The sequence below is a fragment of the Phyllosticta citribraziliensis genome (genome assembly GCF_038025025.1).
Source record: "Phyllosticta citribraziliensis strain CPC 17464 chromosome Unknown J3D65scaffold_3, whole genome shotgun sequence".
NCBI lineage: Eukaryota > Fungi > Ascomycota > Dothideomycetes > Botryosphaeriales > Phyllostictaceae > Phyllosticta > Phyllosticta citribraziliensis.
Window position 1 is genome coordinate 1,596,167 of NW_027117340.1, and position 23,789 is coordinate 1,619,955.

The 23,789-nt window shown below is 56.5% G+C and overlaps 7 protein-coding genes across 7 annotated transcripts; 5 read left to right on the top strand and 2 right to left on the bottom strand.

Annotated features, from left to right (window-relative positions):
* Positions 1 to 95: 95 nt before the first annotated feature.
* J3D65DRAFT_261750 (KEX1 protease precursor) lies at positions 96 to 3,152 on the bottom strand. The gene has a single exon (XM_066794882.1). The coding sequence runs from the start codon at positions 2,734 to 2,736 to the stop codon at positions 190 to 192; it is 2,547 nt and encodes an 848-aa protein (XP_066657894.1). The 5' UTR covers positions 2,737 to 3,152; the 3' UTR covers positions 96 to 189.
* On the top strand, positions 3,153 to 8,798 carry J3D65DRAFT_261751 (uncharacterized protein). The gene is made up of 2 exons (XM_066794883.1): positions 3,153 to 6,583; positions 6,631 to 8,798. The coding sequence occupies exons 1-2, from the start codon at positions 3,569 to 3,571 to the stop codon at positions 8,635 to 8,637; spliced, it is 5,022 nt and encodes a 1,673-aa protein (XP_066657895.1). The 5' UTR covers positions 3,153 to 3,568; the 3' UTR covers positions 8,638 to 8,798.
* Positions 8,799 to 10,403: 1,605 nt separating this feature from the next.
* J3D65DRAFT_665701 (uncharacterized protein) lies at positions 10,404 to 11,010 on the top strand (the record flags this gene model as incomplete). Its single annotated transcript, XM_066802859.1, has 2 exons — positions 10,404 to 10,753; positions 10,812 to 11,010. 2 exons carry the CDS (start codon positions 10,404 to 10,406, stop codon positions 11,008 to 11,010), a joined length of 549 nt encoding a protein of 182 aa, XP_066657896.1.
* A 1,547-nt stretch (positions 11,011 to 12,557) lies between these two features.
* J3D65DRAFT_617046 (uncharacterized protein) lies at positions 12,558 to 14,857 on the top strand. The gene is made up of 4 exons (XM_066799516.1): positions 12,558 to 12,982; positions 13,035 to 13,148; positions 13,202 to 13,408; positions 13,458 to 14,857. Exons 1-4 carry the CDS (start codon positions 12,773 to 12,775, stop codon positions 14,463 to 14,465), a joined length of 1,539 nt encoding a protein of 512 aa, XP_066657897.1. The 5' UTR covers positions 12,558 to 12,772; the 3' UTR covers positions 14,466 to 14,857.
* Positions 14,858 to 15,212: 355 nt separating this feature from the next.
* On the top strand, positions 15,213 to 15,968 carry J3D65DRAFT_601064 (uncharacterized protein; the record flags this gene model as incomplete). The annotated part of the gene is made up of 1 exon (XM_066798006.1): positions 15,213 to 15,968. One exon carries the CDS (start codon positions 15,213 to 15,215, stop codon positions 15,966 to 15,968), a length of 756 nt encoding a protein of 251 aa, XP_066657898.1.
* A 117-nt stretch (positions 15,969 to 16,085) lies between these two features.
* On the bottom strand, positions 16,086 to 17,080 carry J3D65DRAFT_261865 (uncharacterized protein). The gene is made up of 2 exons (XM_066794884.1): positions 16,650 to 17,080; positions 16,086 to 16,599 (listed from the first exon to the last, which is right to left on the bottom strand). Exons 1-2 carry the CDS (start codon positions 16,862 to 16,864, stop codon positions 16,203 to 16,205), a joined length of 612 nt encoding a protein of 203 aa, XP_066657899.1. The 5' UTR covers positions 16,865 to 17,080; the 3' UTR covers positions 16,086 to 16,202.
* A 2,183-nt stretch (positions 17,081 to 19,263) lies between these two features.
* J3D65DRAFT_617052 (uncharacterized protein) lies at positions 19,264 to 23,078 on the top strand. Its single transcript, XM_066799517.1, has one exon. The coding sequence runs from the start codon at positions 19,594 to 19,596 to the stop codon at positions 22,624 to 22,626; it is 3,033 nt and encodes a 1,010-aa protein (XP_066657900.1). The 5' UTR covers positions 19,264 to 19,593; the 3' UTR covers positions 22,627 to 23,078.
* Positions 23,079 to 23,789: the final 711 nt, after the last annotated feature.

The window sequence follows — 23,789 nt, forward strand, 5'->3', positions numbered from 1 at the left end:
CCCGCTCTTTCCGTGCCAGAGAGGATGGGAGACGAAGGAGAAGAGCGAGAGAGAAAGGAAAATAAAGAAAAAGAGACAAGAAAAATGCAACTGTACAAGATAAACGACGTGACGCGAGAGAAAAAGGCCATCTCTATCCAAACACCGCCCACCATGCGTGCAGCTAGCTCGATTCAAAACAGTCAACAACTACTTCAACCTCTTGCGGCCCTCGTCACTAGACCCACTACCGCTGCCGCTGCCGCTGCCACTGCGGCCCATCATGCCAGCCTTTTCGTCAAATTCATCATCATCGTCGCGATCCCGGTAGCCGTCGTCGCTCTCGCTAAACAGGTCCTCGTCGCTTTCGCCCGCAAACGCATCGTACAGCTCGCCAGCGCGGCGCTTGCCTTTGCGACCTGCGCCCGCGCCGTTGGCCCCGTCGCCGTCCTCGTCCTCGTCGCCAACGAGCTCGAATTCGTACTCGGAGCGCGGATTGTTGCGCAGGCGCTTGCGACGCGCCCACCAAAAGTAGCCGGCCAGCGAAGCGCAGAAGAGGGCAATGAGCGCAAGAGAACCGTAGATCCAGATTTGCGTGCGTTTGGAGACGCCAAAGGTTGGGAACGGCGAAGGGAGGAATGCGTCCGAGGTGGAATCCTCTGCTCCTTCGGCAGGAGTCTCGAAGCCAGCCGTAGCGGTCGGGAGCGAGGGCGCGGTCGTGGCGGCGGTGCCTGTGGGCTTGGGTTTGGTTGGGCGGTCGGGCGAGTCGGTTGGGGGGACCGAGGCGGTGGCCGTGGCCGTAGGGACGGGGAGGATGGTGGTCTGTGGAGGCGTGACGATGACATCGTGGTCGTCGTCTTCGTGCTCGTCGGGCATGGGGATAAGGCCCTGGCTTTTGGCGTCTATGCACTCGCCGTACAGGCGAAGTCTCCAGTCCGTAAAAGTGCCCTTGTGCTCGTTGACGTTGGTGTCCTTGACGATGACGGTCCAGTTACCAATGCCATGTTCGCCCCAATGCGCAACAGACATGAAGGTCCAATCCACGTAGCCTTCGTTGTAGTCGTCGTGGCGCCGCGCCGTCGAGAGGTGGCTGACGACGCCGCTGGGGCTGCGGAGCTCGACGCTAAGGTCGCCACGGCGCGTGTGCTCGACATTCATGGTGACCGTAACATGCTCAATGGTCTCGAGATTGACTTTTTTGAGCATGTCTTTGCTGACTTCAAAGGTGCTGGCCAGACCCGCTTGGCCTTGGGGAACTTCATGCTTGACGTGCATCCAGGGCGAAAAGTACCACGCCTGGGGCTTGCGAAGCTCCCATTTCTCGGCGGCATGGACGATGGAATAGGCATCCATCTTGCCATAGCCGAATTGGTGGCTGTATTTGCCGTAGGGCGTGTCCTGCCATTCGCCGACGAGTCCTTCAGTCACGGCAGTCTCAATGGTGAGCCACTGAACGTCGCGCCAGGTCAGCTCAGGCCGAACCGAGAGTACGAGAGCGTAGATGGCGGCGGCGAGCGGGCCAGCGGCAGAAGTGCCTCCGTGGGTGCTGCTGCACTTGTCGGTGCCTACGTCGGTGGTGTGGATCCCGTCAGTCGGGCCGCTGCTGTACGTGACGACCAGCTGAGCCGAGCACTGCTCCGAGTAATAGGGGTGCTGGTTGTGCTTGGTGATGGCCCCAACCGTGACGCTGTAGATGCTGTTCGTGTACCCGTCAAAGTTGCAGTTGTCGTCGTTGGCGGCGCCGTTACCTGCCGCAAAGACGTAAATGGAACCTTTACCGTGGCGGCCGTTTTGGACCCCGTTGACAATGGCCTTTTTGATGAGAATTCCGGGGGCGTCCATGGAGGCACCGTCGTCGGGCGGACCCCACGAGCACGAGTAAATGTGGTTCTCGTTCATGGCGTAATTCATGGCAAGGGCCTCGTCGGCGTCGGTGATGCCTCCAGACAAGATGCGAACACCGGCGACCTTGGCATCATAGGCCACGCCGACTCCACAGATGTTATTCTTGACAGCTGCAACCTCGCCGGCACATCTCGTTCCATGTCTATCGTCAGAAAGTCGGGGCTTTGGGTCCTTGACGTGGTCGTTGAAATCATAAGATCCGGCTTGAAAGTAGTTCTCCTTGAGGTCGTTGCTATCCATGTCCAGACCATCGTCTACAATGCACACGGTCGAGTTTGCGCCAGTAATGCCTTCCAGCCACAGCCCAGTGACATTCAAGTCGTTGCTGAGCTGCTTGCCGTTGAACAGATGCCACTGTTCCTTGAAAATGGGGTCTTGGATTTCGAGAGACTCGACCAGGTTTGAGTGAAATAGTGCGGCAGCCTCGGTTGTTGAGGGCATAGCGACAGCTCCGGACCACGAGTCAGATACGTCGACGCGCACAGGAGCCGGGACCGGACCTCTCTTGACCAGACGTTTCGCCGCTTTTTGCTTTTGGTGGAATTTAACGTGGTCGAGAGGACTTTGCTCAAACGGGAGATCCCTCTTCCGTCTGCGCCTCTTGAGTTCGGTAACGGCGTCGCCAACAAGGTCATGGTTGTGCTTTGTGGTGCGAAACAGGTGGTGGCGGTCGATGTCGCCGAGCGGACCGTCGTATTCGAGGCCGAGATGTTGCGCGACATGGGCGGGCGAGGAATCGGGGTGCAGTTCGAGGGCATAAAAGTCGTGGGTGTTGTAGTCGCGCGGAGGGAGGTCTTGAGCGCAATAGGCCGAGGCCGCCGCCAGCAGCGTGTAAAGGAGGGAGCGCCGCATAGCGACGCGCAAAGAGGCCGTGGTCGAGGAGGGTGAGGGAGGAAGCGCAGGTCGGCGGAGGAGCGACTCTGGAGAAAGGGTGGGGACAAGTTAGCGGCCGTTGTCGAGCTAGTGTCGTAGGCGGGCCAAGCGCGTACAGTGAAGCGGTAGTGTGAGGGAGAGGTGAGCAGAGCAGAGCAGAGCAGACCCTGAGACCCAGAGGAGGATCGGATGGGTGGATGGGTGGCAGAAGAGGACAAAGGTCAAGGAGCGACAGAGGTGAGAACAGGTGTCTGCGACATGATGAGCGGTCGTCGTCGTCAGGTAAGGCTAGGCAAGGGGAGTGAAAGGGACGGCAAGCCAAGGGACAGACAAGAAGCACAAGCAGCACCAGCGTCAAAGCAGCGGGCCAATTCAGGGCCTAAAACGGGGCCATATTCCGCAGTCTGCCCTGGCACTGTAACCACCACCACTGGACCTGCTTCACTCTACATTTCCTACCACATGCAGCTTCACGGCGCCTCGACTGTGGCTGGCCGGCATATGCCAGCCACATCACCACCTGCTGCTGCAGCTTCCCTGCCTGCTCGCACACTCAATTCACCGCTCAGCTCGCCCAGGTCTTGCTCTTCCGCCCATCTCACATCTGCATCGTCATGGTCGCCTTTTGCCCAACGTCTTGATCCATTGATTACCGCCCACCTCCCGCGCCATCTTGGGCGCAGCCTTGAGCCTTCCACTCCTCCGCCCTCTCCGCACCCTCGCATTGCTGCTGCTGCAACCCAACGCTCCATTCTCACCCGACTCCCCCAATATGCTCTTCTAACCTCCAGTCTGCGTCAAGTCCGTCACCATGGACGCCCGCCTTGAAAGCGCCCCATACACAAGAGGCCCCCAACCACCACCCCCTCAGGCTTACCAGGCTCAAAACCTCCAGCAGCCTGCCTCGTACCGCCGATATCCACAGCAGCCCACTCCAGCCTACGCTCGTCCCCCGGAAGATTTGATCTACCCTCAGCAATACAACGCGCCGGCCCCAAACGGTTCAGCTCGACCCAGTAAGCGTCGGGGCAGCGCATCTAACCCGCATTCAACAAACGGGCAGACTACAAGCTACGCGACACCCCCAGAGACATTGCGTTATGACGACGTCTACACGGGCAGCTTCGCGGCTCCCGCGGGTTCTCAGAGCCATAAGCGCTACCAACCAGCTCCGGCAATGCGAACCGAAGGGTCCACGCGGGCCCACGTCTACACCCAAGTCGAGCCGATGCGCCAGCTCGACCAAGCCCCGACAAGCCCCAACGTCGCTCCACCTGTCCCAGACCGTGGCAATGATTCTTCTGCCACCGCTCCCGTGCGACGCGGACGAGGCTCCGTCTCGCATCGCTCACCACTCCAAAAGCTCGAAGGTGCGCTAGACAATATCAGCAAGGAGGAGCGCAGGGCACGCGTAGCCGATGCTGAAGCGAGGGCCGAAGAGAGACTTGCCGCAAGGCGTGCTTCGGAACAGCATGACTACTCCAGAACAAGGACTCGCCGTTTTTCCAGTGCCGCTGCACCTGAGCCAGCTGTCGAACGAGTGCCTAGTGATAGGCGCAATGTTTCCATGCCGGAGCCTGTGCCATCGGCATCCAACCGACCCCGAAAGGACCCCGATGAAGGCACCGTACATCGCAAGCCTGTCGGCCAGGACCAACACGTTACCCAGCCCTCTCGCCGAGGGGCCCAGCGTAAACAGGAAGCCTACAATTCTGAGAACCGTGGTAAACGAGCTGCCCTACCCGCAAATGGCCCCGGACGCTCCGTGAAGTTTCGCGAGCCCGACGCAAATACTTCACACTCAAGTGGACCTGCGGCCGTGGCTACTAGCGCTGGTATTGCGCTTGCGGGGGTTGATAGTCCCAACGAGCATCGTCAAGAACCCCAGCCTGCCATTGGGCGAAACGGTAGTATGGGACGGAGTAACAGCCGCAAGTTGCAAAAGCGCAATGTGCCCCAGGAATATCAAAAACCTCTTGCAAGCCGGGACAACAGAAAAGCGCCAGATGCTTACAGGCAGTTGTCAAGTGATCGCATGGGTCATTCTCAAGGCGCTCGAGCTGCCGAGACTTATCATGAAACAGACCCAGTGCCAAGAGAGGTGGTCCGCAAGCCAGTCTCCGAAGGCCCCAGATACGAAGTGCCGCCCCAAACCGCGGGCGCGCGTCGTGCGCAGGACAAAGTGGGCTTCAACCAAGAAGATCCGGCTGCGGTAGCAGCAGACAGAGAAGAGCAAGGCCATCGCCACCTTTCCGGGCTATTCCATCGACACCATTCTGAAGAACGCCGATATGCGCCCTTCAAGGGACTGGACGACTGGAAGACGGCAGACAAGGCAATATTGACAGCCGACGACCTCAATGTTGACGGTGACTCAGAGACTGATCTTGCCCAAGCTTGGTGGGAGCGCACCGGCTCTCATCGTCGCAGAGCCAGTCAAACTGGCATCGCTTCAGCGCAATATGACGGCCTCAACGGCTCGTACGACGACCAGACCGGCCAAACACGCTTCAATCCTACTCTCTATATGAAGTGCGGCCCGCTCTTGCGGTACACCGGCATGAAAAGAGAGTCTCGCATGGGCCGCAATGACCGCTGGTTATGGCGCGGCAGTGTGATGATTGTAACCATTGACAGATATTCCAATTACGATACCCCACCCGTTTTGCGTCTTTTCGTTCAATCAAAATTTCTTTTGCCTCCTCCCCCGGCCGAACTTGACGAGAGTAACGGCCAAAAGCTTGCATCCGAGTACGTGGACCCCCTGGCTGGGGAAGCCAAGGTCAGTCGTACGGGAAAGACCCTGTACGTCCGACCAGTCGAGGATCTTGAAGAAGGAATCGACCTATCAACCCGAGAGGACGACACCGGTCTATTTGAATTGTCCCGCAGCGCATCAAACAACAGATCTCGAATCAGTCGAAAAGATGGCGAAAAAGCAGGCAAGTTCCGCGAGGTCAAGGCGGCAAGACTTCATGCTGAACGAGGCGTCACCTTCTGGCGTTTCAATATTGAAGTTGAGCTCGGCAAGGTGCAGTCGCGCCTGGCATACCGAATCAACCGTGGACCTGCCATTGGTTTTTGGGTGCCCGCTAGGGGTGAAACAATGAACATCATGTTTCACAGCTGCAACGGCTTTTCTTTGAGCGTTGACCCGAACCAATTCTGCGGACCAGACCCCATGTGGCGCGATGTGCTCAACAACCACCAGACTCGGCCATTTCATGTCATGATCGGAGGTGGCGACCAAATCTATAATGACAAGTCGACGCAGGCGACGACGTATTTCAAAGAGTGGCTGGCAACCAAGAATGCTATGATCAAGCACACGGCTCAATTTACGCCGGAAATGCAGGATGAGCTCGAGCAATTCTACCTCGACCGCTATGCCATGTGGTTTTCTCAAGGCCTGTTTGGAATGGCGGCCAGTCAGATCCCAATGGTCAACATGTGGGATGATCACGACATCATTGACGGCTTTGGTTCCTACCCTCATCACTTTATGAAGAACCCAGTGTTTTGCGGGCTTGGGGCTGTTGCTTTCAAGTACTACATGCTCTTCCAACACCAAAGCGTGCCAGATGAGACCGAGAGACAAGAGGAATCTTGGCTGCTGGGAGCGGCACCTGGCCCATACATCAACCAATTGAGCCGCAACATCTTCATGTTTCTCGGCAAAAACGTCGCTTTCCTAGGGCTCGATTGCCGGACGGAGAGGATGCGGGACGAAGTCCTCAGCGAGGATTCGTACTACAAGATCTTTGAGCGATGCCGTAGAGAGATTCGCAAGGGCGAAACGAAGCACCTGATTGTCCTGCTTGGAGTGGTGAGTACGAAACCATCGAATTTGAATTCCCACTGCTAACTCATCAGCCAATTGCATATCCTCGATTGAACTTTTTGGAAAACCTCCTCACTTCCAGAGTTATGGATCCTATCAAGGCTCTTGGCCGCACCGGAATGCTCGGAGGTTTTGTCAACAAGTTTGATGGCGGTGTCGAGATTCTGGACGACCTCGATGACCACTGGACAGCCAAGCACCACAAGGCGGAGCGCAACTGGTTTATTCAAGAATTACAAGAGCTTGCTGCCGACAAGTCTGTCCGGGTCACAATACTTGGCGGCGACGTCCATCTGGCTGCCGTGGGCCAATTTTACAGCAAAAAGAGGCTGCACATTCCAAAAGACAGAGACCATCGCTATATGCCAAACATCATCTCTTCAGCCATTGTCAACACGCCGCCACCCGAACTCATGGGAGACATCCTCAACAAGCGCAACAAGGTTCACCATCTCGACGAAGACACTGACGAAGACATGATTCCCATGTTCACCCACGATGTGGATGGCAAGCCACGCAACAATCATCACCTGCTGCCTCGGCGAAACTGGTGCTCCATTCGCGAGTACAGGCCCGGCACAACGCCGCCTCCAACCCCCAGCCAGCGCGCCCGCTCATTAGATGGCTCCTTTGCTGAGGAGGCCCACGTCCGTCGTACAGGATCAATGACTCGAAACGACTTCAAGCCGAGCAACATCATCCGGCGAATTTCGGGACGTGGACCACCGCCATCCTTTTACAACGACAGCCGCCGGCAAAGGTCTGTGAGCTTTGACGGCACTACCAACTCGCGAACCGGCAATCTCAACCAAACGACGCTTCCAACTGCCATGGCAACCGGCAGCCAACCACAGCTGAACCGCCCAGCTGCCGACCCTCCCCGTCCGAACCCCTTTCATCGCCGCCCCACTGGTCTCAGCATCAAAGCCGCTCGCAAAGGAGGCCCCTTCGACCCTGATGCTGGGTATGACTCGGACGACCCAGATAATGTGGCTGGCGCCATCAACCTCGAGCATGGCCTCGACGTCGTGCTTAACCTCGAGGTCTCGCAGCACGACCCTGCAGGCATAACTGCTCCGTACCGCCTCCTCGTTCCTGCGCTTGAGTATCACGGCCCCGTGAAAGAAAGCGTTGATGAGCTGATGAAGAAGAGACCCGCTGGAGCTGGGTTCAAGAGCTTCTTTGGCAGTCTCGGAGGGTCAGGCGACCGGAAAGGATTGGGCAGAGGCGAGCGAGACTCTTACATTGACAGTCGCGACGCCAGTCCTTTGAGCACTGAGCCACGGACATCTGATCATCACATGGATACTTCTCATCGCCGCACGCGTTCGCGCTCTCGGTCTCGCTCGCGGACCCGTGACCTCGGCGGCGATGGCACCTTTGGTCCTCGTGAGCGCGACACGCATGTATCCAATGGCGTCTCGCGCCGTCCAAGATCCCCTCCTGCTACACAACGCCCAGCTCCAGCACCAGGAGAGCCAAACGTTGAATACGGACAAGGACCCATTTACGGGACAAACCGCAACTTGCAGCGCGCCGACCCAGCACGTGAGGGGCGCTACCTATCGTCCGACTCTCTTCCGCAAATGCACGACAACGCCAACCCCAATACCAACGTTCCTCGGCGCAGCACGAGTGCGAGCATGCGCAGTTGGGACGCCGAGGATGACCGTGGAGGGCTTGGCAACGGGCGTGGGCGCGGGTTCAAAGATGCGTTTGGCGAGGTCAAGCAAGAGCTGAGGGGAGGGCTGCGGGCGCTGAGCGCGGGGCTCCGTCGGCCAAGCGCCAGTCGCGAGAGGGGCTTTGTCGTTGAGAGGAGAGGCGACAGGGCTGTCCTGGGAGATCGGGGCATTCCAGGCGAGGAAGTTGGCGGAGCGGAAAGGGTTCTGAATGGTGGTGGTGTTGGCGGCGGGGCCGCGAGGACGAGCATGGCACAGACGAGGGATTATGGAGGCGCGAATGAGGTGGAGGAGCAATCCGGAACAGCCGCCAAGCAGCACAAGAGGAGGGGAAGTGGTGGGTGGAAGGTATGGCGTTGAGGGTTGTTCGACACTGAGGTGACCGACAGGGACGGCTGTAGATGGTTCCGCTGGTAGACCATCTTTCCATTCTCCACCTTTTTCTTTCTGACCACGAATGGACGACGACACCACTTTTCTTTCTTCTCCTTCTCCCTCTTCTTTTTCCGATGATGATGACTGCTTCTTATCCCTTCCTTTGCCCTCTTACTCTCTTTGTCCGATTCTACATCTGCACGACCTAATCTGCACACATGCCCTACTCCTTTTCACATTGCTTTAAAGTATCATTATTTTTTTAGTACCATATCTGTCTTGCTATATACCTAACGACGTCACGACATGTTTACCCTCATCATTTCAAGGACCTCTCTGCATCTCTTTTTTTACTCTCATGCTGGATGTAGTAAACCCCAAGATGTGATTGTGACTACCCGCTTCAGCCGTGTCGATCGTTGCGGACATCGCAGGTGTAGCTGTAAGCTTAGCGATTTGCGAAAGCCGCGAACACTCAGGTGGGAAATAAGACATCAGTGGATAGGAATGGATGGGAGCGAGGGCATCTACGGACAAGAAGTGGTACGGCGGGCGAGATTGTCGATTGGTGTAGCGACCAAGACGAGCCGAGGCTGCTCCTGGCTCACCCAGCCTATTCCGGACTAACTCTTCACGTGATCTTAGCGAGCTCTCTGGGATGACGTAAGGTAGGGTACCAGGTCCGGCAGGTCCCATCCACACCTAGGTATCCACTCGGCCATTTCCATTCCATTCCGGTTGACTTCCTCTTCACAGACCCAATTCCCCGTCCAGTCTTGACCTCGGACACCTTATGTAGCGCCAGTTGTCTCGTCAAGCAAAAACCTCCGCCCGCCTGCTTTCACCACAGCGCCTCCAATACCTTTCCCGGACAGTGGCACCGTTCCTTCGCCAACTTTGAAAGTCACCCCGAGCTTAAGCTTGGAGCCACACCGCGAGTATCCCCGCGAAATGACAAGCAGCACTTCTCCCGCTAAATTTAGATTCCACGTGATTGCCTACCGAACTTCATCTCGCTCTGCGCAAATCTTATCTCCTTGCAGTCTTTGGTATCCTTCAATTTCCTCGTTTGCAGACGCGGGGGAAGTTCGTGGGGGTGACTGTTCGGTCAACATGAGTTGCAAACTGGCCCATTTATCACTGATTTTGGCGCGTGTTGGGACAAACCACCATCGTCTCTTCTCCACACAACCGCATCTCGAGACCTGCCACGGAAGCCGACGGATGACTGAGGAATCTGCCTTTGTCTCGCAAATTTATCTTTGGAGCGCCAAAATAGGAAAATTGATGTCAATATCCAGATCTTAGCGGAAACTCTGGCTAATATACGAGCTAGCTGACAAGCCGCGAACAAAGCTTTGATACTCACAGTTGATCACAGGTGATTCGCTGCGCTCGCATCTCGCGCATATGGCTTGGTCGGTCGCGAATCGTCGCCTGTCGTTCGCTGTTCGTGTAACGAGCCCCATTAGCAGCGGTCAAGGATTGACAACGGTACGACAATGCCCAGAGTGAAAAGCGGCTGCAATTGCCTCTCGGCAGACCCGTATTTTTTTGGACCCGGTTGGGTCATCCTGGGCGACATGTAACCCGACAGACGCCGGATATGTTGTTTAAGTACAAAGTCAACCGCTCCCCCAAACTTGGATGGTACTTTGTATAAACCACCAGGCCTCATCCGCTTCGCACTTCTCACCTCCGTGGTTGCACGACTCTACCACCTGAGCCCTGCTTCAACATCAATACTCATCATGCGTCACATCATCACTACTGGACTTGGTCTGCTCGCGGCCTCAACTGCCGCCGCCCAGGATAGCGGCGCTCCACCAACTCTGCAGTACACAGTATCGAACTTCTACGCCTACTGGTCTCTCGGTATCGTCATTGAGACATCCTTCGACGTGAAGGAGAAAGACACGGGCAAAGACATTGCTCACTGCGCTGGCAAGGCACCATCCTCGATCACTTCGCCTCCCCAATTCCAGCCCTACGACGTGGGTAAATGTGAAAGCAAGGACCCTGGGAGCGAAGTCACTACAACTGTGGGAGGAAGTCCAGGTCAAAACTTCCTCATCTACCTGAACGACACTCAAAGCATTCCGTAAGAAAAAGGCTCCTGCCCTTCTGTTAAATCATATTACTCACGACTACAACAACAGGTGCGGTCCTCAAAAACGATACGAAGCCAAGATCAGTTTCAGTGAACAGTTTTTCCACTGCGACAGCCTGGAGCAGAATGGCAACTCTGCTAAATGTAATCAGTATCCAGGTAGTGTCATTGATATTCCCCTGAACAAGTATTTTGAGGGCAAGCCCGGAGAATTGCGCCGTCGAGACGCACAGGGCGAAAGGTGTTGAATGGACTTTTTTGGTCTTGTTGCGAGCTTCTGGGTTATGAGAGGCCGGACGCGGGTTTCTTGCTATCGTCTTGGAATGATGTGGACACAGTTTCTACAATATGGCAGCACAAATTGTGCGTCAGTTCTACCCAACAAGTGGCACCTCGCAACGATGTGATGTGCAATCACCGCGATTCGCAAATCACCCGATTGACTCTCGGCGAATGCTCACTTTTCTCAGTCGACACAAAATAGCTCTAGGACGATATGAGCGTTCTGACAGACAAGCCCAAAGCCTTGGATTCAATAGTCATCTCTTTCACGCTGGCGCGTACTTAATTCGAGATGGACAACCAATCCGGACCCTCAAGTGTCGAAAGAAGAAATTTCGCCTGCTTATTTAAGGCGTGGTGTGATGACAATGAAAGTTTCCATCCGCGGGGAGCATCGCAATTTCCAACTAAAGCTTCTACGGCAGCATGACGCTCAACTTCCAGCTGGTATCCGCAGAACCGGCGTCAGCCATCCTGGTGAATTCTTGCCCAAATCAGGTGCGCTTGCGGAGACTTACGCACAAGCAGCGCAACAACAGACAGCGCCCGTGTAGACCACTTTGATTGATGGGCTTGTCCGAACATGACATGGAGATCATCGATTATTGCACTCTCAAAAGAGCGTGTAACATTAGATTTCTTCCGCCTTCTTCCCTTACCAACGCCAGCGTTTTCATCGGAGGGTCAAGCTCTTGGAAACAAGTGGGATATCTACCACGCTCTCTATGGCCTCGTGAAATCGTGCCGCTATTTACAGGGAGTGAAGTTTTGTAAGCAAGTACCATAACCCGCCACGCCATCCCGTACGCCTCCCCGTACGCCATCCCGTCAAACCTGACAAGGCACTTCAGGCTGCTTTGACACTCCCCGGATCTCAACCTTCCAGAACACGTTAGAGCCGAGGAGTTCAGCATTCGCGGGCCGCGACGCAAAGAAGCTTTTGGTCGGCTTTGTCAACGCTGTGGGCTAAGGCACGGCACATCAGCCTGACATTTAACCGATGACAGGACGGGATGCTATCACGATTCTGGCCCATGGCTCAGGGTTCAAAATGGTGTACCGATACCGAACCCGAAGACGCCTTTGAAATGGTTGTTAGCGCCCAATGTTGTCTGATCACGAATAACTCCCAGGGCATGCAAGTCATTCACGGCACGGCTTGAAGATAACGTGGAGGCGTTGCTGTACATCTGTCATCATGGCCATTTGTAAATCATTACATAGGTAGTCGAGTTCAATCAAGGCATGATAAGAGCTCGTACAAATTGAGGAAGCGTGAGACTTGCACCGCGGGTCTCAGACTCTCAGTCAGGCCTTTGTCTCACGCGGCTTTGGAAGCTGCGCATTGGATTTCGATTGAGTCCTGTGCGGATTTGATTTTGATCGCGAAATGCAGGTTTGCGGAGAAGGAGAAGGAGAAGGCGATGGTGGTCAGTTGCGGTACGCGCCGAGGCGGCTGTGCAGGGTTTCGCGGCAGCCCACCCGACCTCAGCCTGATGGTGGCGGCCTTCAACACCACATGTACCGGCCGGCCATGCCCGGACGTCATTGCATGGCGCAGCGCGCGTTTGGCCCTCCGAGCACCAAGTCGACAGACATTTCTCCAGCGTCGCTCGCTCCCGCTTCCCTCCGCGTGTCATGAGTAAGCCATTCGGCGCCTTCATGCTCCGATAAATCACAGGCACCTCAGTTCCCTTGCTCCGCCCATCAACGTCATTCTTCTCCACCATGCTCGTCTCCATTCTCCTCGACCAGCCGCCGCCGCACTACACGAACCTCGACACCATCACCGGTCGCGTGCTCTTGCGCGCAACAAGCAACACCACCGTCTCGTCCATCGTCGTCAAGCTTGAAGGCGAGAGCAGGACAAGGCTCATTCCACCGCCTAGGCCCGACTACCCGAACAAACAACAGCGACCTGTGCTGGAGATTCATAAGGCATGATATGGCTCCTCCGCATCTGTCGTCGCTCGAGTCTAATGCTCCGCAGATCCTGTACAAAACCGCCATCGTTTTTCCTCCCCCAAACCTCCAGACCCTCGACTGGGAGTCGCACAAGTACACTCTGAATCTTGGAGAATACGAGTACCCGTTTGCATTCAAGGTCGGACCAACCTCGAGATTGTGTCGAATATGGGAAATGCTGACTCCAGCTAGCTTCCTTTCAACAATGCCTGCCACACCACAAACTCCCTCACGGGCGGACTCAACATTGCGACCCTGGAGATAGCAAGACCGCCAACTCGCCATGTCAAACAGACATTACCCCCTTCGCTGACCGGGTACCCTGGTGAAGCCGAGGTCAAATACTTTGTCAAATGCACAGTCAATCGCCCGTCTTTGTTGAAGGAGAACCCGAGGGCCGTAAGTTTCGCAAGGCAATGCTCGCTGCGCTAGGCTGACCGCGCCCTAGTTTGTCCACTTCAACTTTCTTCCCATAGAACCACCGAGGCCCCAGAAATCCGACGGCGAGGTTTACGCAAGGCGCCAGCATCAGTTCAACCCAAAGCTCGTCCCGGGGCCTGAGCGAAAAAGCAGCTTTCTTGGAAAACTCAAGGAAAAATCTGGCAGCGCTCCACCCAGTCCCATCATCTCTACTCCCCCTGGAGAACCTCCTCGATTCAGCGTCGATGCCCGCATACCGAACCCGGCAATCCTGACGCTCAACGACGACCTTCCCCTTCGCGTGCTCGTCAAGCAGCTAAACGAGCGGACGGAACCGGTCTACCTGCAAATGCTCCAGATCGAGCTCATTGGTTACACGCAAGTGCGGGCGCACGAGATAGGGCGCACCGAATCCAATAGCTGGATCATCGCCAGTTTCTCCAACATGGCAATCCCCCTAGGCGCACCGTCAGACGTGCCAGGCACTGAGGTGCCCATCAACCCGGAATACTGGAGCGGGAAGCCGCTGCCCAACACGGTGGCCCCATCATTCGAGACATGCAACCTATCCCGCTACTACGAGCTCGAAGTGCGCGTCGGCTTGGGATATGCAACCTACAAGCACGGCTTGGACCAGCTCATCGTCCTGCCACTGCGCTTGCCCGTGAAGGTCTACTCTGGCATTGAGCCGCCGCCCGCCCTGCTGGCAGCCATGGCGGACCCATCAAAAGCAGCAGCGGCAGCTGGCTCTCCCAATGGCATACCGCCCCGCAAACCTGTGCCTGGGGGCATGTCCGCATCCCCGTACTACGCCCCCTCCTCGCCTTCTCCCTCATCTGCACCTCCTCAGTACATGATGCCTCCGCAAGGCGGCTACCCACCGCCGCAGGGCGATTCAGGCTTCGAGGACGCGCCGCCTAGCTATGAGGATGCGATTGCGACCAACTTGCCGCCTGTCAACGGCCCTCGCAGGGATTACGCGCCCCCGCCGGTGCCCGAGGGCGCGCCGCGGTTTAGCAATGATGAGAAGAGATGATGAGAATTCTTGACGGACGTAATGCATGCGAGCGGATAGGAGTTGTGAGATGTGGTAATCACGGCAGCATTTGGGTGGCGATATTTGCATACTCTTTGTATCCTTGCATTTCTAGATGTGTGAGAAGGCGGGTGTGTCTGGGATAGGCATGCGGAGCGAGTTTGATTGCAGAAACCGTGACTGGTGCGGTCATGTACTCCACTACGAACCACGACGATGTCTCTTCTCGCGAAGAATCGGAAGGCTTCGACAGTTCGATGCTGAGCACTTTAATGTTCCATATAGTATAATTGTTGAGCGATTGAATGCTTCCTGTCCGAGTTCCCGCAGGAGAGAAAGTTGTCATGCTTCCACTCCGTCTCGTTTTCGCCATGCTATCATTCTGTCCTCTCCTCCTTCTCCAAGCACATTGAGAGATTGGCAGACAAAGAGCGACCCATGTCAAAAATGTAACAAAGGCATTGTCTTCTTCATGTTTTGGCGCACTGCACCGCATTGTTGTCCGAAGATTGCGTAGACAAAGACATTGTTTCGAATCTTTGCCAATAACGACAGCAACGACCCCAGCACCTCCCCTCATTTCAATGCCACTGTTCGCAATGGGCTACCCACGATAAAAGGGCAAGTCTTCTGCATAAGGAGCAATCATCAACAAAAACCAACAAGACTCACTCACACAGGCAACCCATCCATCCACCCATTCAGCTTTATCCACAGATAGCCCTGTCACACTTACCAAAGAACAGGATGGGATCCAGAAGCCTCAATGAGTACATGTTCTCCACCGGTCCCATGTGCCTAAACCCACACGACCAGCAGCAGGTGACGCGTGAGATGTCACCTCGCGCCGTCGCCGCCATGCGCACAAAGCTGACAGCCGAAATCGCAACGCTGCGCGTCCAATCTGCCAGGGAGACCCAGCGCAGGGACTGGAATGACATCGCGCCCATCGACAAGCCGTCGACGCGCACCCTGTTTGTGCGGCTGAGCCAGCTCGCCGTGCTGGATGCACGGTACCCTCTCCTTTCCCCTTCTTCTGCTGCTTCTTCCAACAACGGTGGTGCTGATGGCAGCAACGACGACAGTGAGTGCCTCGTTGCGCCGGAGAGGTGCGACTGGAGCTACATCGGCGCCGGACTGAACCCCAACTTTGCGTACGAAGGCCCCTGGGGCCCGAAGAAGACTGTAGATGCGCCCTCGTCGGTCGTCGACCTGGAGCGTCCCGTGTCGCCGAAGACGGTGGTGGGGTTTCCCCAGCGCGCGCGCGTGCGCGCGTCTACCGCGACGAGCGCGCAGCGGCGTTCGACTGGCACCGGCAGGTACTATGCTGGTACTAGCCCAGTCGTTCCGCGTCCTAGAGTGCCGGGGCCGAGTGCGGCCATCAGCGCCTTTTATCCAGCGTTGCCGTCGTCGTCCCGTCCGGGTCCTACGCGGAGGGTGCAGAGGCCGAGGAGGAACTCGGTCTGGGTTGCGCAGGAGAGGACTGACTGTGGAGTCATGTAGAGAGACAGACTTGATGCTGAGAGACGAGAGAGCGTAGAGCTGGTTTCTTTTGTCTCTTAGAAGGTTCGGAGTGTCTTCGTATGCGCTGACATGAAACGTTTTATAGCCTACAATTCAAGTTTTCCTTCCGAAGGTTTTCTGATGCGAAGTTTCCCGTGAAATGAAATGAAGTACGAGAGAATGTCTGGCCATGATTTATCAAAAGAGTCAAGTCAAGGTCAGGAAATGTTCTGATCAGTGTTTCAGAGATGTCGACAACGTGATTACTCTGTAGCTGCCATGTTCAAATTCGATGGAATTGTTCTTGTTAGCCAGATGCATACAAAAGCGCGTGGCCCTCCCAGGATTGAAAGGGGCACCGCTTCCACAAGAACCAAAAAAACCATGGAAGGGTCTTACGAATTGCGAACAGACCTGATGGTCTCGGACGAGCTTGCCAACTTCGACGTGCGCTACCAACACGTGCCAATCGAGAAGCGCGCCGAGACGAAGGCTCAATTCGTAGAGCACTACCGCAAGGAGCTCGCGAAGGACATCTTGCACTGGCAACGCGTCCCGACCGACTACGGCAACAAGATGTGGAAAGCGAAGGTGGGAGAAGCCGCGCTCTACGAGAGACGCTTCCCAACCCCTGGAGCCAGCCAGCAGGCTGCGATGGAACTTCCAGAAGGGCGTACGTACTGGGGTAAGTGGGACGTCCCGCACAACCCCAACGCCTCCATGACCGACCCGTTTCGTGCCAAGCGCACCCAGAACTCTTCCGCTCGAGAGGAGCGGGCCGTGTCCCCCAAGGGCACGAGGACGATTGATTGAGTTTTCTTGAGCATTGACGGTAGGGACGCCAAGGAGTGGATTCGGAGATTTGTCGAGATTCCCCGGGCGTTGAGTTTTTTCATTTCCTGCACCGAGATTGTGAGTTTCGTAGAGAATCAGACGTAGAAGAAGCAATGCGATAGAATTCTCATGAGTTGAAGCGCCCGATTGCCTGACGTGACGTGCTGAAGTGCCTGGGTGCCTGAGGTCTGGTGGTCCTGGGGCGGAACGGACCCAGGATTTCGTGCATTACCATCCAGAGTTAAAGCAAGAGAGCGGCGAAATTGGCGAGAAGGAGTTCAGCAAGGCGCGAGAGGAACTCGCCAAGAAGCTGCTGCTGAAGAGCATCTGATGTTGATTGAGCAGCACTTGGGTTGGGAGGAGAAGTCTTCCACGTGCCTATTCGTCCCTGGTTGGAAGCGCCTGTAAGTTCTCCCTTAGTACAACTGAGGCTTGGTCGAAAAAATCGTGGCGCACACGACATTGGTAGGGAGCTCGGGAGCATTCAGGAGTCTATGAGAGTAGTGATCGGGAGCATTCAAGCCCTGTTTCGCAGAGCTTTGGGATTGTGTGCGCAACCTTTGGTTTCTTTTATTTCCGATTCCTTTACTTCCGATATGACGCTCTTTCAGATGGTTTCTGAACTCTTCTTCGCATCTTCTTGTGCTGCGAAGACGGCAATACGATCAAGAAGTCCACGTCTGCCAGTCGGCTTTTTCGCGCCTTGTTTTGTTGTATGTCCTCCACATCTTGTCATCGTTGAAGTAGGTTGGCTGTTGTGGTGCATTTTGTTGAGTTGCCAGGGCCGTATACAACTTGTCGACTTCCTTGTCGTCCTCAAGTAGGGCCTGTTCCTTCTTCCTCTTCTTTTCATCTTCTTTCTCCTTCACCTCTTGCTCGTTCTTGAGCTTCTTGTGGCTCTTCTTGTGGCTCTTATCATGACCTGTTTCAAGTTGATCTTCGAGATCAGGAGTAGTTGTGCGCCTTTTCACTGCTTTTTTGGCCGCCATGATTGTATTTTCATCGCTGGTGAGCGGCAATTACTCATAAATGAGTTGTCTTGCGTCGCGGTAGCTGGCAGCAAGAAGGACTGACGTGCACCTGTAATGGCATCAAATGGTGCGCAGACTCCCACCACCAGGTGTCTCGCTTAACGGGCCGCCAGCGACAGCATGGCTTTTGGCTTCGTTTCCCCTCGAACACGACAAATTCAATTGGCTGCCACTCGTCACCGCGGGGAAGGAATGCTGCAAGGCTGTTAGTTGCTGCTGTCGTTGTCTTCATCGTCATCAACGTTAGGGGGAAGGACATACGAAGTAAAATCGCTAGAGAAGAAAAATGAAGGGAGCCAGTACGCAAAGAACCCTTAGCTGACCTAACCAGCGATAGGTGTCCTCAGGCAGGCGTAGGAATCGGTAAGCCGGAGGACGGGACGGGAACCGGTCCGAACTGTCCGGCCCGAAGTTGTCCGTGTGGTTCCTTCGCTTAAGACGCTGACTAAGGACTGTAGCGCACGGGCCAGACGCAGAAGCATAAAACTTTGCGTACGGGCTCCCTTCATTTTTCTTCTCTAGCGATTTTACTTCGTATGTCCTTCCCCCTAACGTTGATGACGATGAAGACAACGACAGCAGCAACTAACAGCCTTCCTTGCAGATGGAATCATTTCTATAGTAAACGCCTTCTTCTGAGCTCCTTACAAGAGCCACAGAATCTCCAACCTGGCTGATGACTGCAATCCCCGGCGCCCTAGAGTGATGGCATGTACGGCGGCTTCGGCCGCCGTGGAAATGATCTCAACTCTGGCGGTTCTTCGACTTCGGTCGTCCCGTCTGAGTGGGCGCTGGTGGACGTCTGACAGGCTTTGATTCCTTTTGGTTTTTGTTTCAATGTAGCAGTCCGCAATCAAGAAAGAATTTTCTCTGAACTCTGTGCCTTTGCCTTGCCGTGTTTTGATCTTCGATCGCCCACCACTCCAACCATGCAGTCCAGGTGCGTCGCCGTCTTCCAACCTCAGAAACTCCGTCGTCGCTGACTTGAAGCCGTTGCAGAGTGCAGCCACTTCAGCCCTACCGGTACACGAACCCTCCCGAAAGCCCGCATGGCTCGCCGGCCTCTGCTTCCGAATTTTTCTGCTCGGCCACCCGAATTGTGAATTATTCATCGGCATGTCCGGAGACATTTCGAAACATGATTGTGTCTCTGCTTGGGGTCGCTTTCAGTCAAGTGCGAAACCTTGCCGCAGAACCGTTTGAGCCACGGCCAGATGGTCAAGGCGACGCGCGCTGCCATCTGGAGAGAACGTGCACGACACGGCGCGTCCATTTTCGACGGCTTGGCTTCCAATTCGGATTTGAATCTGCGCACGTCGACATGCGCAATGCGCCACCAAGCACAAACTGAGCACTTGGCGAGGCTGTTTTCATGGTCATGGGCCTCATGGACGAGGCATTGATGCTTGTCGCCGTCTTCGCTTGGTCTTGATCGAGTTATGCAAACTCTGGTTACAGCTCCCGTTTCGATCTTCGATCCTCCCAATTTGTAGAGCGCATACGCGAGAGGGGTTTGTCCTGAGCACAACTGGTTTCCCTCATTGGTCCCGGCGACTGTGTCTCTCGACACTTTCGGGACGAAGCGCCAATCGACAAGTGTCGCTAGAGACGCGAGGCCGTCGGAGGAAGGATTCGACGTCATGTACAGCAGGCGACGTGATTGGGCGGTGGAACGAGGCGCAGGGAAAGGGTTCGGCGGCTGAGGCGTGGCTTTGGTGGCATCATGGGCCTCCGAGCATCCGGCAGCATGTGAGCACCTCATGTCGACGGGACCTGGGACCTCCGCTGGGGGCCGCGCTAGGCAACAATTCGTGCCTGGCCCATATCCGCGACACTGCGCCAGCGTTGGACCATTGGCACCCCCAAACCCTCCCCGCGACCACCATGGCTGCTTCGCCCACCTAAATCCAACGTCACTGCTCACGTACCATCTGGCACTGCTCATTTCCTGTCGAAACCACTCTCCGGTACCGACGACGATACCCAGGACCATGAGTGCCTATTACCAACCGCAGCCGCTCCGTCTTCCTCGTCGCTCTCAAGCTCGCTCCACTCGCGCCGCCTCCTTCGCCAGCTCGCTCGCCTACCAGGAATCCTCAATACCAGACGTCGATTCGGACACTTCGGATGTCGAGACTGAGGTTGGAAGGGACCTTCACACACCACTCACAAGTCCTGGAGGCCCGCGCTTCGAGGACCTTCCGCCGAGCTATGAACAAGTCCAGGTTGAGGCCATTGTGAGCCGCGTTGGCGACCTGGGCCGCGAGGAGCACCTTGAGCTGCCGCCCCCACCACCACCACCATTCGAAGACCATGCCGCCAACCGCCTTACCTTGAACCGACTCAGCATCCACAACAACCTGCAAGATGAACGCTCGAGGACCCCGCGCCCAAGGCCGCGACCCCAATCATCCCAATCATACCAAGGAGACGATCCGCCGCCGTTTGAAATCCAACAGTCGGCCGAGGAAGACATACTCGACCGGGCGTTACGCTTTACGCACCCACTGCACAATACGAGCAATTTAGAATCGATGCCTTCCGCACGGTTACCACGACCGATAGCAATTCCGCAGTTCCAGTCCCATGTCGAACGCGCAGGCACCCTCGCCTTTTTCCCTTCATATGCGCCGACCCTCGAGGCTTTTGGCATCCGGGCAGCACTATTCCTGGCATTCCTCAAGGGTCTGACGACGGTGTTTTCGTCGCTGCAATGGCCCGACTACGATGAGGACGCAACATGGCACCTCATGGAAACGTACCTTGCGCGGGCCAATGCCGTCTTCTTCGCCCCACGCGGACTCATGGTGCGCATCGTCGACATGGAGGGCTTGTTGGGCGCGCTGCGCATCAATGAGAGCCGCGTCGGCCTGCGCAATGCGCTGCTTCGCGACGTGCTGCGACCGGGGGCAAGCGAGGGCGAGCGCGTCGAGATGCTGGACCCGTGGGTCGAGCCACTGATCTGGGAAGATCTTCCCACAGATCCTCTCCCTGACCTGCCTCCTGAAGCAGCGGCCCAGTACGCGGATGAAAAGGCAGAAGCGCGGCAATGGGCCGCGTTGATTGAGGAGGAGGAGGAGGAAGAAATCGCTGCGGCGGCTGCGAAAAAGGATGAGCGGCAAGAGACTGCCTCTCTTGCCCCCAGCACCTCATCCTCATCGTCCAAAAGATCTTTGAATACGCCGCCCTCGTCCACCGCTTTGTCCAAATCTCTGCCCCCTGTGCCCCCAAAACGTGGTATGCCCCCGAAATTTTCCCTGGCACACCGGCCGCTCCCACCGCTCCCCGGCGCCTTGGGCAATCTGCCTTGTGCGGTCCAGCGTGCCGCAACCTTTGCCGCGCGCGCCCAGGCCTCGCGAACACGCTTCTGTCCAGGGCCGTTCCCTCGGCCAGGGCCTTTCCCCTGCGTGCCATTCCCCACGGCGGGACCTCTTCCACCGCTGGTTCCTTTGCTGCACCGCAGCAACAGCAGCATCCACAAATCTGGTGCCAAAGGTAACGGGAGTAAGAGCCGGAGCAGCAGCAGCAGCAGCAGCGGCAACATCAACATCAATAACAACAACAATGACATCGAAGGACAACCTGTCCCGCCCTGGGCGCAGAGCTGGACGCAGTGGGGCACTGATTACAGCAAAAAGTGGGAAGACTGGGGCCAGCAATTCAGCAAGCGCTGCGAGGAGTATGCCAGCGATTTCGGCAAGCGCGCCGTCGCATGGAACAGGGAGCTCCAAGAAAAGCGACGCCTGGGCGGCATTGGCCTCGGCGCGGGATTGGGCTACGGGTACGGCAACGGCGGCTTCGGGGAATGGCGAAAAGCGGGATGGGGAGAAGCCAGAGGCGGTCGAGCCGGCGGCCGCGTGCAGAGCTTGAACCTGGGTCAACATCATCCGGCCATGAGGGCCACCAACTATCCTTATCAACCGGGCCATCGGCGCGGAGCCAGCGAGACGGGCTGGGGCCCCAGCAGGACCATGCCGCTGCGTTCTGTGTCGGTGAATGACATGCGAAGAGAGGACCACGGGCTTCAGACGCCCGACATGCCACCCGAGGACTTTGGCTGGTACACGCCGAGCATGCAAACGCCTGTATCCGCCACGACTAACGGCGATGCCCACAACGACGCAAGCAGCAGCGTGTACAGCGCGAGCTACGACGGGCGCAACAGCGACGACGAGGGACGCAGCGACGCCGGCAGCAGCGACGACGAGTGGGACACCGAGGCCGAGCAAGACTCGATCGAAGTCGAGTTCCTGCGGCGGATGAAGGAGATTGAAGACGACGCGACCGAGGCGCTGCGCAAGGGCAAGCGCTCGCGCGACGAGATTGAAAAGGAGCGCGTCAAGGCCGTCGTCGCGGCCGAGTCGGCGCGCGCTGCTGCAGAGAGTCGCCGCCGCGACAAGCGCTCCCAAATGCGCGCCCTCAAGGACGAGTGGCGCCAGAGCCGTGCGGCGAATCGTGCGGCGCGCAAGGAGCTCAAGGGCCTCCCTCGTGAGCAGAGGAGGGCCCTGCGCGCCGAGCAGCGTGCGGCCTGGCGCGTTGAGAAGGACAAGCTCAAGGCGGAGTGGAGGGAGGCGAGGCGTCTTTGGAGAGAGGGCAGGAGGGAGGAGCGAAGAGACCGGTGGGCCGCGAGGAGAGGCGCCAACGAGAAACATGGCGTAGGGCCCGAGTATTGGGGGGGAGAAGGAGGAGGAGGGGGTCAGCAGCAGCGTGGTGGCGGCGACTACGCCGACCTCCCGTACGGAGGGGTTCATCTCGAGGGCCTTCTGTGGGTCGTGGTTGAGAACTTGGAATGACGGCATCACGACTCTGAATGACATGCTTGCCACCCTCCTTTCTTCCATTGTAAAGCACGCGGCGACGGCGGCGGCGCGGCGGCGTTTTGTTTCTCAAGCTGTCTAGTCTGGCTGGTTGGCTGGCTGGCTGGCGTATTGGCGAGTAGGTACGGTAGGTGGGTTGGGTACCTTGGTGTGGGTTGAGGTGTTTTTCATTGACAATCAGACAAACCAAACCAAACCAGACGAATCAGCGAACTATCCATCCATCTCAACCCTACATGTACCCAACCACGCGGGCGGCCCGGCGGGCTCGGACCAGGGAGGGAATACCAAGGCGTCCTTGAGTCTTTCTTTGGCGATGACGATGACGAAGAATGAGGTACAGATTTTTGCAAATCAAAAAGATGCATGCATTCCTCTTGGCTCTGCTGAGGTACATACAAACCTACGTCTTTTTTTTTTTTTTTTTTGTCTTGGGTCTTTGGCCATGACACCGGATGGGTGGGGGCCGACGCCCTCGCTGTTAGCTCGTGCGTGGAATTGGTTGGCCGTGATGCTACCCTGCACTTGCCGCTGCGACTGTCTCGTCTTGGCTTCTCTTGCGGGAGTGGAGACGTTTTGGTGATGATGACGATGATGATAGCATTGCAGGCAAGGAAAGTAAACAGGAAGAAAAGCCATAGACGACATAGTGACTGACATGGGAAGCTATTTCACTTCCTCTACCTGTTTGTGTATGTGTACACCTAACTATGTCACTTTGTGAGGTTCAAGACATGCAGCAGCAGCTATGAGGCTCGTGGTCGACAACCAATAATGGCTCGGGTCGCCTCGCAGAACAATGTAATTGCCTGATGCAGCTAGCGCAGGCTGCCCTCGGCCCCATCGAAAAAAGGAACCTTACCACGGCAATGCCACCCGCTCGGGTACCTACTGGTGTGGGAACATGTGGGGTTGGTGTGATGGGACGGCATGCGGTTCTTCAAGGAGGACCAAATGGTACCTAGCCGGGCAGCCTTTTCGTCCTCTCTTTGCACATACGTGACCAATCGTGGTGGGTCTTTTTTGCTTTTGATGGCCGGATGTGCATGCCGAGGCGAGGCTGAGTATGGGTCGCTTCGCAGGGCCAAGCCATTGCCTCGTAGTATCCCAGTGTGTAGGTGTGTGGGGTCAGTGTGGTA

Coding starts and splice junctions, on each gene's coding strand:
- J3D65DRAFT_261865 (XM_066794884.1), bottom strand. CDS start 16,864: ATGAAAAAACTCAACGCCCGGGGAATCTCGACAAATCTCCGAATCCAC. Junction 16,600..16,649: donor GGGACGTCCCACTTACCCCA/GTACGTACGCCC, acceptor GGCTGGCTCCAG/GGGTTGGGAAGCGTCTCTCG.
- J3D65DRAFT_617046 (XM_066799516.1), top strand. CDS start 12,773: ATGCTCGTCTCCATTCTCCTCGACCAGCCGCCGCCGCACTACACGAAC. Junction 12,983..13,034: donor CTGTGCTGGAGATTCATAAG/GCATGATATGGC, acceptor AATGCTCCGCAG/ATCCTGTACAAAACCGCCAT. Junction 13,409..13,457: donor TGAAGGAGAACCCGAGGGCC/GTAAGTTTCGCA, acceptor ACCGCGCCCTAG/TTTGTCCACTTCAACTTTCT.
- J3D65DRAFT_617052 (XM_066799517.1), top strand. CDS start 19,594: ATGTCGACGGGACCTGGGACCTCCGCTGGGGGCCGCGCTAGGCAACAA.
- J3D65DRAFT_261750 (XM_066794882.1), bottom strand. CDS start 2,736: ATGCGGCGCTCCCTCCTTTACACGCTGCTGGCGGCGGCCTCGGCCTAT.
- J3D65DRAFT_261751 (XM_066794883.1), top strand. CDS start 3,569: ATGGACGCCCGCCTTGAAAGCGCCCCATACACAAGAGGCCCCCAACCA. Junction 6,584..6,630: donor TGATTGTCCTGCTTGGAGTG/GTGAGTACGAAA, acceptor CTAACTCATCAG/CCAATTGCATATCCTCGATT.